The 17,452-nt window shown below is 50.0% G+C and overlaps 1 protein-coding gene across 2 annotated transcripts in view; it reads left to right on the top strand.

Moving 5' to 3' along the window:
- The first annotated feature begins 10,107 nt into the window (after positions 1-10,107).
- RASGEF1C (RasGEF domain family member 1C) overlaps positions 10,108-17,452 on the top strand; it is a 70,529-nt gene continuing 63,184 nt past the window's right edge. For both annotated transcript variants that reach the window (XM_054977400.1, XM_054977399.1), the window contains exon 1: positions 10,108-10,287. In XM_054977400.1, the coding sequence (XP_054833375.1) occupies positions 10,108-10,287 (180 nt within the window). The remainder of the gene's footprint in view (positions 10,288-17,452) is intronic.

Below are 17,452 nucleotides of genomic sequence, written 5' to 3'. Positions count from 1 at the left end.
CACCTACCACAAACATTATCAACCTTCAGGAAGTTCTTCTATATAGTACTCACATTCTTCTCAAAAATGTACCTTGTATTGTTTATTTAGAAAATGAACATGTCTCTCCAGACTTGTTTGAGGCAGCTCATGAAGTAAAAAACAACACAATTAAATCATTTTAAAGTTATGAATATTAAAATGATATAAACAAGCCAGGAGCATTAAAAACATGCCAAAACAAACTTCAGGAGCCTAAAATGATATTTGTGAAACATTCCCCAGCTTAGAAATAGATCATAAACACAGCTTAAAATATGGGACTCCCTCAGTTAAAAGCCTGGAGAAAAGGTAGGCACCAGGCAAGATTCAAGGGAGCATTCCAAGAGAGAGGTGCCACCACTGAATACTCTGTGATTTTGGATGAGACCTGCCTTATTTCTGCAGATGGGGGGCACAGAAAGCAGGGATTGTGGGAGAGGATTTTAGTTGTACATGGGTCTGTAAATAAGGAATATAGAGTTATAGTCACATGTCACAAAAGCACAAAATAGAAAAGGGTAGACCTTTTAATTTATTACCTTGTAAAGTTGCAACCAACAAAGACTAAAAGTGACAAGCTACAAATCATCACCACAAGGTGCAGAGGTTCAGATCTTTTTCTCCCAGATCCTAGTACAATCGATACACCACCATGATGTCTTTGTACAGTTGTTAGACAACGCAGGCTAAGAATCACCTACCCTAAAGAGTTATCAGTTGAAATATAATGGTTAAAACACAATAATGCCATCCTGGTTGAGGCATTTGGAGGCAGAAGTAGGTATTGGGATGTACATTGGACTGGTTTAAATTGTTCTGTAACAGACTCAGAGGGTTGCTGTTGGAGACCAACTGTCTTTAGTGGAAGAATTATCTTGTGGAGTTTCACAGGTCGCAGTCTTATCCCCCGTGTTATTCAACCTCTATGTAAAGCCTTTATCTCATTATCCAAATCCCCTGGTGATGCAGGAACGGCCTTAAGCTACTGCCTGACAACTATTCTCAAATGGCCAAAAGTGAACAAATTGAAACTGAACCCAGACAAGAAGCAGGTCAACTGGTTGGAAAGGCAAAGATATTGAAAGGCATTGTACTCTCCACTTTCTGTGGGGTTCAGTTGACATTGCAGACTTGATATGGGCCTTGGGATTATACTGGATCCAGCACTGCTGCTAGAGAAGCCAGTTAAGGTAGCTGCAAAAAATGCCTTCTACAAACTGAGTTTAGTCCCCTACGCTGACACAGCAGATCTGACCACAAGGATCCATACCACAGTAACATTGAGACTGTAATGCACTTTACATGGGTCTTCCCTTTAAATCAACTCAGAGACTCCAGTTGGTGCAGAATGTCACAACTCAATTATTATTTGGAGCTAGTCGAAGCATGCATATTATTTCCATTCTGCAGTTACTCTGCTGGCTTCTTACAGTCAGACTCAGTTCAAGGTTTTGGCTAGAGATGGGCACGATCCGCATTACGATCGAAAAAAACCCACGATAATGGCAATCGCGCGATCGGGACCCGGTGGATCATGCTCGGGGGGGGGATGGCTGGATCGGGGCTTGATCGGGGCGATAGTGCTCGGATCGGGACTTGATCGGGGCAATCGGGGCGATCGGGGCGATAGTTCTCGGATCGGGGCTTGATCGGGGTGATAGTGCTCGGATCAGGAAGCCAGACACTCAGGCGCCAGCAATCTATTCCCCTGGCAATGGTGCCAGGGGAATGCCTGAGCTGTGTTTGTCCTCCTTCTGTCGCCCTGGAAACCCGAATGGAAGCCCAGCTTTCCTTGATCAGCAGGGCTTCCTTCCAACCACGGAGCAGCAAAGCAGTCACCAGTTGGGAGAAGACAGCCAGGGGAGGGAGGGGGAAGGGGATGTTCTGTAGCCATGGGCACTCCAATTTCATCCCTGCAAACCCTGATAGGCAGCTCTGACGGCCAAACACAGGCCAGACCCCCCCGCCCCCTGAGGGGAGGTGGCTCATCGCCATGTCCCCGTGCCCGCCCAGCCCGGTGGCCACTGCCAGCACCCACCTTCCCACATAGCTGGGAATAGCAGCGCGCCCCGCTTTGGCCTCCACTATCCACGATCCACGGATTGGGAACGAGAGATGATCAGCGTGCATCGTTTATTGGGGATCGTCGCCGGTGCCAATCCACGATTGGCTGGATTGTTATTTTGGATCGTGCCCATCTCTAGTTTTGGCTATCACATTCAAAGCACTTCATGGTTTTGGTCCTTCTTATCTTCAGGACCTCCTCTCTTCCTATGCCCCGCCATGACAGCTTCACTCATCTGAACAGAGCCTTTTGCAGGTGCCATCCTGCACATGGGCAAAATTAACAACTGCTTGTATATACATATTCTCTGTGATGGCCCCTACCTTATGGAATGGCCTGTCTGAGAAGGTCAGGAAAGGTACCACTTTCCAGGCTTTCTGTAAACTATGCAAAACTGAATGATTCAGGAGGGCTTTTTTGCACAGGTTATACAACTGTGCTGTAAGGAAATGGTTCAGAGAGATGCTCAGGAATGGGATAGGGACTGTAGACTGTAGTACTGTGTACTGTCTGTTGTTGTAAGTATGCTCATACTGTTTTCAAATTTCTGCAGTTCTTACCCTACTGTATTGTTTATTAAAAGTTTATTGAACATCCGATTCGGTTTCACTTTCTCAGCCATGCCGGACGCTCCTCTCGGCAGGTCCGGGAGGAAGCGACCGGGCACCCTGACCGGGCGGCTGATCTGCAAGGATTAGCCCCCAGGACTCCCAGTCAGGGAGGCAGGGTCTGGAACGCTGCGGGAAGAACCCCCCGAAATCAATGCGGGGGGGAATTGCCCGTTTGTCCCTATGGAGGCCGGCAGACGTGCGCGGCGCCTTGAGTGCCGCCGGGCAACGAGAAACGGCAAATAAAAGAATCAGGCGGAAGCCTGTAAACAAGAGAATCCCTTCTGTTCTACAAGCGTTTGTGAAGGAGAGGTTGATCTGAAGAAGACTCGCTCTTCCCCTTCGGTGAGTTCCAGAATTTGGCTGGCGCCCCCCCCCCAAATGGCAGCAAAGAAGCAAAGTCCCGCTCTCGGTAAGTCAATCTCGGCTACCTTGCAGAAGGGAGAGTCGCTCGAAGAGTTGGTGCGCAGGGCGGTGGTGGAAGCCATAAAACCCTTTGTTGACAAACTGAACGAATGATCAAAGGGTGGGCTCAATTGAAAGCGAAGTGAAAACCATCAAGGAAGTAGCGGGGGGGGGGCAGAGAAGTCTGCTCTGGAAAGTGCGTCACTTCTGAAGGCTACGAAAAAAGAGCTGAAGTTGGTGGAGAACCAGCTGATCGGGCTACAGGTGGAACGAACGCAGACAATTTTGTGTCTCCAAAATGTGAAAGAGGAGGAAAATGAGGATCTGTGGGATTTGGTCTCGGAACTACTGGCGACACCCGCGAGGACAACTAAAGAAGAGGTTAAAAGCGCCATTTTGGAGGTCCGTCGGGCTTCTTCAAAATATGCAACAGAGCGACAGTTGCCTCGCGAGATCATTATTGACTTTTCATTTAAAAAGATTCGGGACACTATCCTGTATAACTCATACAATGCGGATTTGGACTTTATGGGTCTTAAAGTCAAGATTTTAAAGGACGTTCCATTTCTAGTCCGGAAAAGACGTTTTAAGTACAAAAAGTTCGTAGCTCTTCTGAGGGACCATGGAATAAAGTATAAATGGTTACTTCCGGAAGGAATATGGTTTAGACATAAAGATCAAGCCTATAAGATACTATCAGAAGATCAACTAAAGGATTTTGAGGATAAAAACCCGGAATTCCAGTGTACCAAGAACGAAGAAAAGGAGAAGCCTGAGGGGGGGGGGGGGGGAGGAGAGCACCGCAGCTGCGGTTGCACAGAGAGAATTGCGTCCGGAACCCAGAAGGGGGAGGAAAGTTTAATTAGAATTTGGAATGTGTAATCTGTATGATTAACCACCCCATCATCATTTTATTGAGCTATTTTTTTTCTATTATGGCAGTATGAAGGGAAAACATTGAAGTGTAGTGTTGAATGTAGTTTATCCTTCCCTTTATGTCCCCTTTTCCCCGCCCCTTCCCTTTCTCTTCATCCTTTCCCTTTCCTTGTGATAGTCTTGTGTAGTGTTATTGTAGTGTTGTGTAGTATACTGAAAAATAAATTTTTTTTTTAAAAAAAAAGTTTATTGAACATCCCAGCCGTTGATTGTATTGGCCTAAAATGTGTAATCCGCCCTGAGTCTCAAGGAGAAAGGCGGGCTATAAAGAACATAAACAAATAAACCTTACCTGACAATTATACAGTGACTTTAGTCTGGATTTTGATAAACTAACAACACGGTATTATATTTCCTTGAATCTGTGAATACAGTTCTTTTATTGAGATGATGCATATACAGGCTTCCATTTCCCTACATGAATGAAATTTGACAGGGAAGGATGTGGGAGGGGATCCCATGTGTGGAAGGCATAATCTGTGAAAATTGCATCCTAATTGGATAGAAAGCACACAGACAGAGATATGCACTTGAGCAAAAACTGGTATTTTTGATTCAGATTTCAGGAAGGGCATTAAATACTGGTATTCAGTGGCATTTGGGCCATTGAATACCAATCCCATTTCAGCATTTGAGTTTGGATTTTTCCAGAATTTTGGAATTATTTGAGTTTCATTATTCTCTCTGGTGAACTTTTTGCTGGGGAGGGGGCTGGAGTGGCTATTTTCAACCAAATGAAACCTAAATTGCAGGGGAATTAGTGCTGCCTGTTCACTAAAGATCCTCCCCCAAGGGTTAATTAGTTGGACCAAGGGGTTCAATTATATGGGCTCCTAAAGACGATGCCCTCAGCCATACTACTTTCAGGAGTGTGGACTGGGAGGAAAAAACACCCTGGAAAAGGACCCTGCCTCCTCAAAAGAGGAAGGGAAGGTGAAGGAGCCAGCCAGACCTGCAACTCCCCCAGGTCCTGCACCTGGCTTGTACTGGCCAAGATCCACATTCCTTGGGCTGGGTAAGATTTGCTCTGTCAGCAAGCTGCCATTCCTGTGCCAGGCAAGATGCTTGCCTGCTAGGAGCCACTGTTCCTGGGCTAGGAGTAGGATTGCCAGGTTCCCTTACCCTCCTGGCAGGAAGAGTAGGGAAGCTGGCACTCACCTTTTGAAGGTCTTCACGCATGGTCAAAGTGTGCATGTGCTCCTGGTGTGGCACAATGATGTCACTTCCAGAAGTGACATCATTCACAGGCTGCTGGAGTGCTCCTGCGCTTTGCACGGGGCTGATTCTTAAAGAATCGACCCATTTGGGGCCCAAATTGATCTAGTGCAAAGCGCAAGAGCACCCCTGCGGACTGCTTAATGCTGTCACTCCTGGGACTGATGTCACTGCACTGTGCCTGGAGCTCACCTTGGGAAGCCTGTTCCCTCACCTCCCCCCTCACCAGCCAGGTGAGTGGTGATGGGGAGGGGCAACAACCCTTGCTAGGAGGGACTCGCACCATCCACCTGGGTCAGGAGAGATTTGCACCATTCGTGAGCTGCCATCCCTGGGTTACCCAAGACTCATGGCATCTGTGAGCCACTGTCCCCAGGCTAGCCAAGACTCACACCTTCCACAAGCCACCATCCCTGGGCCTTCCTAGGATCTGCAAGCCACCATCCTCGGGCCAGGCAAAATTCATGCCATCCACAAATCACCATCTCTGAGCTGGGGTGAAACTTGTGCTGACCAGGAACCACCTTGCTTCAGCAAGGAAAGACCTATGCCAGCCACAAGCTGCTGTCCCTGAGCTGGGTAACACTTGCACTGGCCACAAGCCACCTTCCTGTTGCTTGGGAAACCTGTTAATTGCCTTTGTGAATCATAGGAGCCTGCCCACCACCAGGCACTTAAGGAAGTGATGTCATTGTAACTGGTGGGATCACACCCACTGTGAGCTGGCCTGGGAGGTTTTTTGACTCCTGGGCCTGTTCCCTAGGCCTTTCGCCCTCACCGGCCAGGCTGGGGGCAGGGGATCCCCCACCCCCATCAAGGGATCTGGAAGCCCTACCACCAAGCTAAGTAAGCAGTTATTTGGAGAATATGAAAAGGGGAGCACTGTTGTATTGATGGTGCAGAATGGACACAGGAGTCTGCAAACATTTCCCAAAGTAGGCTGAACCATCAGAGGGCAGTCAAAGTATAGACTGTGCTTCATCTTCACATGAGAGCCAGACCACATCCTTCTCATTCATTCTCCATCCCTCTGTTAATATTGAGTATCAAGTTGTGCACAGCCAGTAGATCTTCCCCAAAGTCTTGTAAAATTCCTTCATCTCATGAAATTTCAGGCATCATTTTGGTTGCATGAGCAACCTCATTCAGTGACAAGCCATTAGAATAGGAATAGGGAACAGACCAGACGAATGTACTCTGGCACTGATTCAAAGGGTTAGGGATAACAGTGGAGAGGACAGAGAAAATGAGGTCAGCTTAAGGATGAGCTGCATGTATTATAGGTTATTTTCCATTAACCCATGTTGTGTTGTTGGAACTAACTGGGTAGGGAGAAAGCAATAAAATTATCCCATGCTTGGAGTGAACAACTACCTTGAAATGGACCCTGTCTCTGTATCCAGCAGTGTTATTTCTAGAATAGTATAACACTATCTCATTGATCAATGGCACTTAAATGCCTTAATATAGCTGCAGAACGGAGGAATAGTGATGGTTGTTGTGGGTTTTCCGGGCTGTGTTGCCGTGGTCTTGGCATTGTAGTTCCTGACGTTTCGCCAGCAGCTGTGGCTGGCATCTTCAGAGGTGTAGCACCAAAAGACAGAGATCTTTCAGTGTCCCCCTGTCTTTTGGTGCTACACCTCTGAAGATGCCAGCCACAGCTGCTGGCGAAACGTCAGGAACTACAATGCCAAGACCACGGCAATACAGCCCGGAAAACCCACAACAACCATCGTTCTCCGGCCGTGAAAGCCTTCGACAATACATCGGAGGAATAGTGGTTTATTTAAGATCACCCAATGAGTTCAAAGCTGAGCTGAGGTTTGAACTTGGGGTTTCCCCACTCACAATTCATTCTCAGTCTTAACCATTGTGCTGTACTCAGCCACTTAGGCTGTATTTCAAGCCATTTTGTAACCCTTAGGAACATTTCAAGAACTGCTTGGAATATGGCATAGGTTTAGGCAATGAAAATAACATACTCAAAGAAAAGAAGTCAAAAGAAGTTCTGGGCACGTACATGCTCTTGGATGTGATAGAAGATGGTCTCTGGAGGGTTATCCATATATATGAATAAGAAATCTGATAGTAAATGCCTGCATAGATGGCAACAACCCCTGTTTGTACTGAATGTCAGCAAATGCTATCTAACTTGCCCCTCCAGTGTCAATGCTGGCAGCACTGGAGTCTCTCATTTGGTGGATCATACGACCCACTAATTGAAAATGGCTGCTTGGAACACTTAGTGGTGTTTCTTTTTTGTAGGTATCAATTCTGACAACTCTAGGCAGAAATTTACACATTTCTTAGTGTGCTTTGCAACTTAGATTTAAAAATCAGAAGTGAACTTTGGGAATAGGTTGTTTCAGTTTAGCTTTCAAAATAAATTTAAAGATGTTTAATATATATTTTTGCCAATATCCAGGTACTTTCTACACAAGTATTTCCATTAGTTATATAAATGGGGATGACAGGGAAGAACTGTGACACAAAATTCTGACATGTATATTCAGTTTTATGACTGTTTTTTAAAAAACCTGGCTTTGATAAATCCTTATCTATGAGAGTTATTCTTCAGTTTATACATGCATGTACACTACTCGGATTACTACCATAGAAACAAAACATTAAGATGGTGGGGAAAGCTGAAAAAACAAATGAGATTTGGCCATCTTTAGATTTAATATGTCTGTTTTCTTTATGAAATACAGTGTACCAAGAGCAGCTATTATTTGAGACTGGAAGGATCCTTATTAACAAATATATTGCACTTCCTTTAAAACAAGATCCTGCTGTGGCTTCTATCCTTGCTACAGCAACACAAATTCAATTACCGTTAATGAGTGTTTTGTCCTTAGAAATCAAGAACAAGCCTTCAAGAAGTCTATTTTGTTTTTTAATCAGGAGAAGGATTTTTTGGAGCTGGTAATCCATGTGGCAGCCAATACTGGAAATATCTTTACAGCTTCTTTGGAAAGAAATACAAAAATATACTAGTAGCGAATGGCATATGTTTCGAGTAGTGGTCTCCTTGTTGAATAACGAGATATTGAGAATTCTGTGGCTAGTGCCTGAGTTTGGGTCCAGTGCATTGATCAGTACCTTATACAAGCTGAAGTAAAAATTCTCTTTGGTCAAAGATGTGGTCTGATAAATGTTAATCAAGGCCAAAATCTCTGGGGAATGTTGGGGCCATTGCTATTTACCAAATGCCAGCATTGTGCCTCACTATGGCCTTCCCATTATATAATCTTGCTTCTCCTCTGCATTGAAATGCATGCATCAACAATACATTACAATGACTCGAACTGTGTATCACTTTAACCTCTCTGCTATAGAAATTATAGGAGCTGCATAAAAGGAAATCTTGAAAGAAATATGGAATATTTTTCTTTCTACTTCTTTCAACCTTTTAGAAAATCAAGTACTTGGTCACTTTTGCCATTTCTGGCTTTTGCCATTCTTACTGTATGCCTCTTTACTGCCATCACAACCTGACCTAAGAGCCCTATAGATGAACCCAGATAAAGTGTGCCCTCCTGACAACCACAGACTGGACTTCAGGGTTGGATACAGTGGAATAACTTGCCATGAATGATGATATAGTGCTGGCTGCTACTGCTGGCACAGATGACAACCTACTTCTGGTTTCATCCCCTTACTGGAAGCAGAAGCAGATCCAGCTACCTTTTGTCAAAAAATGCTTCCCTGGAATTTAGCCTGCTTCCCAGGTATTTACCCTGTAAGTTATGCCCTGTTATGGAAATGTATCCCTCAACCCCAACAACTCCAAATAACTGGTTTGTTGAGAGCATTTTTAAATCATTTTATCACTTGGAGATTGCTACCACAATTTCAATATCACATTTAAATAATTTATTTCTATTAAATTTTTATTATTATTAAGTGCAGTTTCCAGAGTAGGACACATTTTGTGTTCCCTGACAGAAGGAGACTGGAGGGTGAGAAAGAGATTAGGTAAGTTTCTCAGGTGATTCATACCCAAGCTGAAAATTTGAACCAGGCTTCCAAGCAAATTATCAGACTACAAAATTGCATCAACTACTTTGCCCACAAGTAACCAGTGAAACTTTTGGGTTTTATTTTCAAGACACAAATGCATAGTCATTTCAGTCTTAAAAGTTTTTCTGTATATCAGGGGACCCAAAACAATCATAGTACAGAATCTTCCTACCATCTAGCAGTTATCTAAAGGATTGTCTCTCCCCCTATGTCCATATGAGCCATACAGACCTGGACTTCCTTGTTGCCCCTTCAGAAAAAGGTGTTGGTGAGAACCGATGCCTATTCTTTAGTTGCTTCCCCTCTATGGGAGGAGATGAGGGGAGTGCTGTCCTTGGAATGTTTCAAGAGGCTCTGCAAAACTGCTCTGTTCACCAGCGCTTTTAATAGTTAGGTTGTAAGCATTTTACTTCCATCTTACTATTTTTTTCAGATTGGCAAGAAATTTGGGGGATTTGTTATATGTTTTAACTATGTATTGTAAGTCACCTTGAGCGACTCGGGGAAGGTGGGATATAAATGTTTCAAAACATAAAAATAAAATATATCAAATCAATAACAAAAAATGCCAACATTGCTGAACACATTTCTGTGTTGAAATTCCTGTTGAGGAGGGATGGGATTTTGCTATCCTTCATAACTGTGTTCTAAATTTGGAAAGCAAATTGCTAGAGAGAATATGAAAAAGATCAAATCCCTTATCTTCTCAGGCTTATAAATATACATCTTTCTTTGCCTCAGTAACTTCTGGGCAACATTTCAGTTTATGGCTATAGCTCTGATTTGTCTCTACAATATCTTGGACCATCTATCTTCCCTCTGTTGCAGGAAGGCATGCCCCAAACACTGAGCTCTACCAGCATGTTTACTTCGTGCGGCTTCAGCCCTCATCATCTCCATCCATCCAAAGAAGACGATGAAGGAGGGCTGATCTTTCAAGATGGAAACCTTACCTCAGCATCTCTTGATGCTTTAATCCAGCATCTTATACCTACAGCCGAGTACTACCCTGAAGTAAGGATTTTGTTACTGTAAGCTACTGCTTAATTTTAATGAACTGGATCATTACTTCACGCAAACTGTGTGTATTCTATTTTACACTAAGGTTTTGTTTTAAAATAATGTGGGATTAAAGGAATGTGTAATGTTCATGCATTGCACTAAAAGCTTGTGTTCTGTGCCTGAAAATGTGTCCTGTTTATGATTCTTGCTTTTGAAGATGATCACATAACTCAAAGTTCTGGTTCCTGCTGATTTAGCCTTGGCTGGGTTATTTTTAAAATAGGACCATGTTCCCAGCAGGCGTAAAGCTAGACAGAAGGAAAAACACTGTCAAGATTGAACAAGCGGTAAAGTAGTTGATCTTCAACAGCTGTTGACATTCTTCTCAGTGGGAACCATTCTTTTACAGAAAAGAGAATCCCAATCTGTCACATGGCATAATTCTGCAGAATATAGCAAATGTAGTGTTCTTATGGTGAGACCATAGAAATGGCCAAGTGCCACTCTGCATAGACTGCCCTTTAAGATAAATGGGAAAGTTCAGTTAGCTCAGAATGCAGCCGTTTAGCTGTTGACAGGAGCTGGTGCATTCAGCCATATGACTGAGATCCTGAAACATCTTCATTGGTTGCTAGTTTCTTTCATAGTTCAGTTCAAGGTGTTGGTTTGACCTTTTAAGCTGTAAATGGCCTTAGACCTACATACTTGTTTGACAGCCTCCCTAGTTCAAGCCTTAAAAAGCACTGCGCTCTTCACAGCAGGGGCTGTTAGTAGTCTCAAAAATGCCAAGGGGGGGGGGTGAGGACTGATTTATTTTAGCAAAGCTTTTGTCAACTATAGCCCATGATACTTTAGGTATATATGGTAACTACCCTTTTCCAGGCTTTTTCACAACTGAGACAAAGCCAAAGGTTGGTTGTATAAATGTTGTATACCAAGAGCTGTCTAACTGACCAAATTAGAGGGCATATTCTTAGCATTGCTAATACTTGCTTCCCATCAAGTCAAATTCAGAGATAAGCATACTTAAGTTCCATTTACTTCAATTACTCTTAAGCATTTATAACAGAAGGCTCAATTACAGCCAGTCTAATCTTTGCTTTTGTTTTCACATCTAGTAGGCATAAAATGAGTTGTAAGTGAATTGCTGTAACCCACAGTTCTTAACACTTTTGCCTGGAAATGTCACTTCTTTCCAAATAGCATATTTTAAAGTGAGACTTCAGCCATAATCCATGGAAAACAGTTTTTTTAAATCAACAGTGTAGTGAGGTAAATGCACTGCCCCAGCTAATGCTATATATCACGTAAATGCAAAGGTCAACAAACATGACTGTCACAGCAGGCTGGGGCCCAGGGAAGCTATCTGTAGGCTGCCACCATTCTGGTACAGGTTTCCTCAGAAGGGCCCAGAGTACTCAGCTGACCCCTTTTGTTTACTCTTTCCCAGTAGGTTTTATTTATTAAGTGACCAAATGAGGCATAAGGACCCAGGCAGAATTATAAAGAACTTTATTTAAAAGGTTTATTAATAACTGGTGTTCAAAACTTTGTAAAATAAAGAGAATTTTAAAGGTTGGTGAACAAATAAACTAAAATACCCTAACGTGTCTAACTAGACTGTTCTTTACTGGCTTGCGGCCTATTGCTAAGGGTTTCGAGGAGGGTAGCGGCTCGGGAAGAAATACCCCGGACAAGGCGCGTGGAGGAAACTGGCCAAAATTTTATTGACAAGAACAGCAAACATAAAGCAAACAGGAGCATTGGCAGTCATGAGGATCGGATCCCACAAAAGCATCGGCTGACCTGCCTGCCAGCCGATGACCCCTCCCCCCTCAGGCCCGTGCTGAGGGGAGCCTCCAGGAGTGGCATTCAGCGGGGAGACCATCTGGGTGTACACCCCTGCATGACCCCCCCCCCTGCCACCTGGGAGTGAGTCCGCCCTGACAGCCCCCGAGCTGGGCATGTACCTCCGTCCTCACTCCCAAGATCCCATAAGGGGATCCCCTTCCCGGGGACCAGGGCGAGCCCTGATCCCCGCAAAGAGATCCGATCCCATGACCCCCGCCAACCTTTAATAAATCAACAGTAGCAAACCATAACAAAAAGGGGCGCGGCGGGTGGGATGTCGCTGCCGAACCAGAATGACGGGGGCGGGGTCGGAGGCCAGAATTTATGCTGGCCTGCCGGACCTGAGGGAAAACTGCTCTTCCCAGGTCCGGCAGAGGCCCCACCCCCCGCAGCCAGCCGGGCGGCCCCAGGATTGGCCGCCCACCGTTTAAACCCATTGGCTGCCGGCCGGCCCAGGGCATGCTGGGCCGACCAGCAGAGCCGCGGCCGTGCCGGCCCTCCTCTTCCCCCCCGCGGCCGCAAACTACACGCCTGGTGAGTCAGGCGTTCGCGCTTGCGGCCTATTGCTAAGGGTTTCGAGGAGGGTAGCGGCGCGGGAAGAAATACCCCGGACAAGGCGCGTGGAGGAAACTGGCCAAAATTTTATTGACAAGAACAGCAAACATAAAGCAAACAGGAGCATTGGCAGTCATGAGGATCGGATCCCACAAAAGCATCGGCTGACCCGCCTGCCAGCCGATGACCCCTCCCCCCTCAGGCCTGTGCTGAGGGGGAGCCTCCACGAGTAGCATTCAGCGGGGAGATCATCTGGGTGTACACCCCTGCATGACCCCCCCTGCCACCTGGTAGTGAGTCCGCCCTGACAGCCCCCGAGCTGGGCATGTACCTCCGTCCTCACTCCCAAGATCCCATAAGGGGATCCCCTTCCCGGGGACCAGGGCGAGCCCTGATCCCCGCAAAGAGATCCGATCCCATGACCCCCGCCACCAGAGCCCCCCGAGGGGCTCCCGCCAACGCTCTTACAACTTCAACCACTCCAACAAGCCATCCCTCAGGTCCTGCAGCCATAAGTCATGCCCCCAGGAAGAGAGGTGAACCCCATCTGGGCGGAAAAGCGCCTCCTGCCGGAAAGAAATGTCCAGGTGTTTGACGGGCAAGCCCTGTGCTGCCGTGTTGTAGCGCACCATGGCCCGGGCCACCCTCTGGCGCACCCCATCAACCTTGTCCGGGTGCTGGGCATGGCGCCAAACTCGCCTCTGTAGCAAGTCCGACCAGATGAAGAAAGTCCCGGGAAACAGCCCCCACAAGTAGTCCAGGTCCCTGCACATTGCCCGCTGCAGCTCCGGGCCTTCCCGCAGTCCCAGATCGTTCTCGCCCAGCTGGATGATCAGCGCATCAGGCGGGCCCAAGCGGCGGGCCTGGTGAGTCAAGGTGGGGACTAGCGCGTCCCACAGCATGCCACGGGAACCGATCCAGCGGATCTCGATGAAGTCGTCCAGTCCCAGGTGCACTCCCCAACCGGACGTCGCTGCGTACCTCCCGGCCCAGTGGACGATGCTGTGGCCACATATCCACACCTTCTTCCGATGACCTGCAGGTGGGAGGAGTACAAAATAAGGTCAGCAAGTAAGAACCCGTGAGGGGCGGACGTAGGAGAGGAAGGCCCTGGACCACCAGCGGCCGAGGCGCTGGATGACCGTGTCGGGGAGGCCCAGGCCTGCCGCCGTCGTGGCGGCCCCGATTCGAAAGGAGTGAGAGGCGAAATCACCCGGGGGGAGGCCGGAGGCCTGGAGCCCAGCTCGCAGGATGGAGACGAACTGGTAGCAAGTGAGTGGGGAGCCGTCGCGGTGGGCCAGGAAGGGGCCAGGTGTGGTGGGGTGAATGGCCATGTAGGCTCGCACAGCCGCGACAGGGCATAGAGCCTGGCCGGGAAGGGCCCGAAGGCGCACAGTGGCCCCCCGGCCCTTCTGATCTGTCTTTGAACTCCGCAACGCGATGGAGACGGTGTGCCTGGACGCGGAGACATGGCCGAGTGCGATGGCCCTCCCCGAAGAGTCCCAGCGGGAACCAGCCACCAGCTCGCTCACCCGGAAGGCCCCGAAAAAGGCCAGCCCGAAGGCAGTCCGGAAAAGCTGTGCCTCGAAGGCGGACCAGCATAGGCTCGGGATCACCTCGAAAATTGCCCCCAGGGTGGCCAGGGTAATGGGTCTCCGCCGGTCTGGTGGGCGAGGGGAAAGCTGCCCCCACCCCTCTATGGCCCGGCGGGCCTCGAAGCAGTCGCAAGGATCGGGAAGCCCATCCGCCCTGCTAAAAAAGGAAATGCCAGCAAGGGCCGCCCGCATGGTCCTGGGCGCGAGACCCAGGCTCCGCATGTGTGCTAGGTACTGCAGCACCGCTGTGCGTGAGGCCGGCCATGGATCCCTGGTGCCGAGGCCCGCCGCGAAGGCCCGGAAGCGCGTCACCGCCTTGCTGTAGGCTCGCCGGATAGATGGTGCCACAGAATGAAGGATCCCCTTCATCACGGAGCTTCGCCAATCGTCCACAGGGCTGCTGGGAATGGGTCGGGTGTGCGACTGGCCTCGGGAGCCAAGGCAAAGAACCTCTCCATCTGGAAGTGAGATAGTGCATCCGCGATGCCGTTATCCAACCCTGCTACGTGGCGGGCAGAAAAGGATATGTTAAACGCAAGACAGCATAATACAAAACGGCGAACGAGACGCATAACCCACTCAGAGCGAGAAGACTGTTTGTTGATAACCTGCACCGTGGCCTGATTGTCGCACCAGAAGAGGATGCGCTTGTCCCTGAACTGCTCGCACCAAACGGTCACCGCCACCAGGATGGGGAAGAACTCAAGGAAGGTGAGGTCCCTCAAGATCCCCGAGCCGGCCCAGGAGGGGGGCCACCGCTGGGCGCACCACCTGCCATTGAAGTAGACCCCGAAACCCAGGCTGCCTGCCGCGTCAGAGTGAACCTGCAGCCCGGACCCCGGGGCTAAGGGGGTCTGCCAAAGCGAGACCCCGTTGTACCGTGACAAAAGTTCTAGCCACACCCGCAGGTCCTCGATACCTGCCATTAAGCGAATGTGGTGGTGGGGCGCGGAGGCCCCCCTGCAGTCCCTGGAGAGGCGAGCGCAGAAGGCGCGGCCTGGCGCGACCACCCTGCAAGCGAAGTTTAAGTGGCCGATGATGGACTGCAGCTCGCGGAGCGTGCACTTCTCGCGGGGGAGGGCCACCGAGATAATGTCTCGGAGCCGCCCCAGCTTGTCATGGGGGAGGCGCGATACCCCGGCCACGGAGTCCAGCTCGATGCCGAGGTAGGTGAGCCGGGTGGTGGGGCCCTCTGTTTTATCTTGAGCGAGGGGAACCCCCAGCTCGGCTGCGAGGGACCGAAAGGCCTGAAGCCGGGATTCACAGGTGTTGTCCCCAGGGGGCGCCATCACCAGGAAATCATCGAGATAATGGCTGATGTGCGGGGACCCCATGCGGCCCTTAGCCACCCATTCCAAGAAGGTACTGAACGTTTCGAAGGCGGCGCATGCCACAGAACACCCCATGGGCATGGCCCGATCCACGAACCATTCCCCGTTGAATTTGAACCCCAACAGGCAGAAGTCAAGCGGGTGGACCGGCAGAAGTCTAAAAGCGGACTCCACGTCGCATTTGGCCATCAGGGCCCCTGGACCGCAGGACCGCACGAGGCGGACTGCCTGGTCAAAGGACGCGTACTTGACGGAGCATAGCTCCCGGGGGATGTGGTCATTGACGTACGACCCGCGGGGGTATGAGAGATGGTGGATTAACCTGAACTCGCCCGGGGCCTTCTTGGGTACCAGGCCCAGGGGGGAGACCCTTAAATTGGGAATGGGAGGAGAGGGAAAGGGGCCCGCCACCCGGCCCAGTGCAACCTCCTTGGCTATCTTGCTCGCCACCACCTCTGGCATCTCCCTTGCTGACTTCAGATTGCCAGAGGTGGTGGGCACCCGCGGCCCGGTGAAGGGAATCCGGAAACCCTTAGTGAAACCTTCCAACAGAAAGGCCGCTGCGAGCCTGTTGGGGTACCGGGCCAGCAGGGGGCGGAGGGCAGGTACCCGAACTGGGGAGCGGGCGAGGGTGAGCTCTTGGCAGGCAGGACTATTTCCCGCCGGTGGCGGTTGAGGCAGCGTTGGAGCCGGTCGCCCCATCCTTGTGCATCCCGCTGCTGGTGGACCGGCCCCCCCGAAAAGGGGCAGAGGGCTGGGGGCCCCGGGGGCATGATTGGCGCGGATGGGGGCCCCCGCAAGTGTCGCAAATATGCTCATAACGGCACTTGGGCCGCTGGCACTTGCCCTGGTTGAATTCCCAGCACAACCCCAGCGGTTTCTCCCTCCTGCCCGGCCAGCGCCCAGCCCGGGCGCCGTCGCCCTTGCCCCGCATGTGGGGACCCACCAGGAGGACCCACAACTTTTGGCTGATGAGGTCCCAGCGCGCCTGGGGGATGTGGGAGGCCCTCTTGCGAAAGGCCTCGTCGTAGTCCATTGCTGCCCCTTCCCCCGCCAGCGCCCTTGCCCTGAGGACGTTGCTTAAGTGGTTGGAGAGGTGCCAACCCCGTTCTGGGTAGGCAATCTGGACCACCCCCATGTATACGGTGAAACCCTCGAGCCAATTCCCAAAGGTGCGATCTGCAGACTCCTTTTTGCCCCCCTTTTTGTCCCTCCTGGAGGAGGGGGGGCACTCCTGCCGTCCTCTGCCTCGGGTTTAAGGAGGCTAAAAAGATCTACATAATATCCATCCAAGATTCTCTCCTGAACTTTGCACGCCAGGTGGATGCCCAGGGGGTCCTCGTCGTCCCTGGGGTCCGCTGGGAGGGGAGGGGCCTCCCCAGGGTCTGAGTCCCACACCCCCCCAGGATCCCTCTGTTTGGACTGCACCGCCCTGCACCGCCGGGCCCACCCAGGGAGGCCTGGGATGGAGGCCCCCTCCCCCCAGTATTCTTCCCCATGGGCCCTGTCCTCCGAAGAGGAAGACTCACCTGAGGATTCATCGCTGCTTGTGTCCTCCCGCCTCCTGCGCCGCCGCGCTTTCTTGTGTGAAGTTCTCCTGCGCTTGGAGGCAGGCCGCCTCTCCCCGCTGGAGCTGCTGGCGTCCGAGGACTGTGGCTCCCGTTGTCCTCTGGATGCTCTGGATCCCCTCTTCTGGGCGCGGGACAGCCTGGGGAACCTCGACAGGCTCTGAGGGAGTCGAACCCCCCCCGGGCCCGGAGTTCCCCAGGCGGTCCACCCGGGCGCTTAGCTCCTCCAGCGCCCTGGCAATGCTTTGCAGGGAGCTTGGGGAGGGGTCCCGGCTGT

This window comes from Eublepharis macularius, chromosome 4, assembly GCF_028583425.1.
Source record: "Eublepharis macularius isolate TG4126 chromosome 4, MPM_Emac_v1.0, whole genome shotgun sequence".
NCBI lineage: Eukaryota > Metazoa > Chordata > Lepidosauria > Squamata > Eublepharidae > Eublepharis > Eublepharis macularius.
Note: the sequence above shows the minus strand (reverse complement) of the source record. Positions and strands in the feature narration are given on the sequence as shown.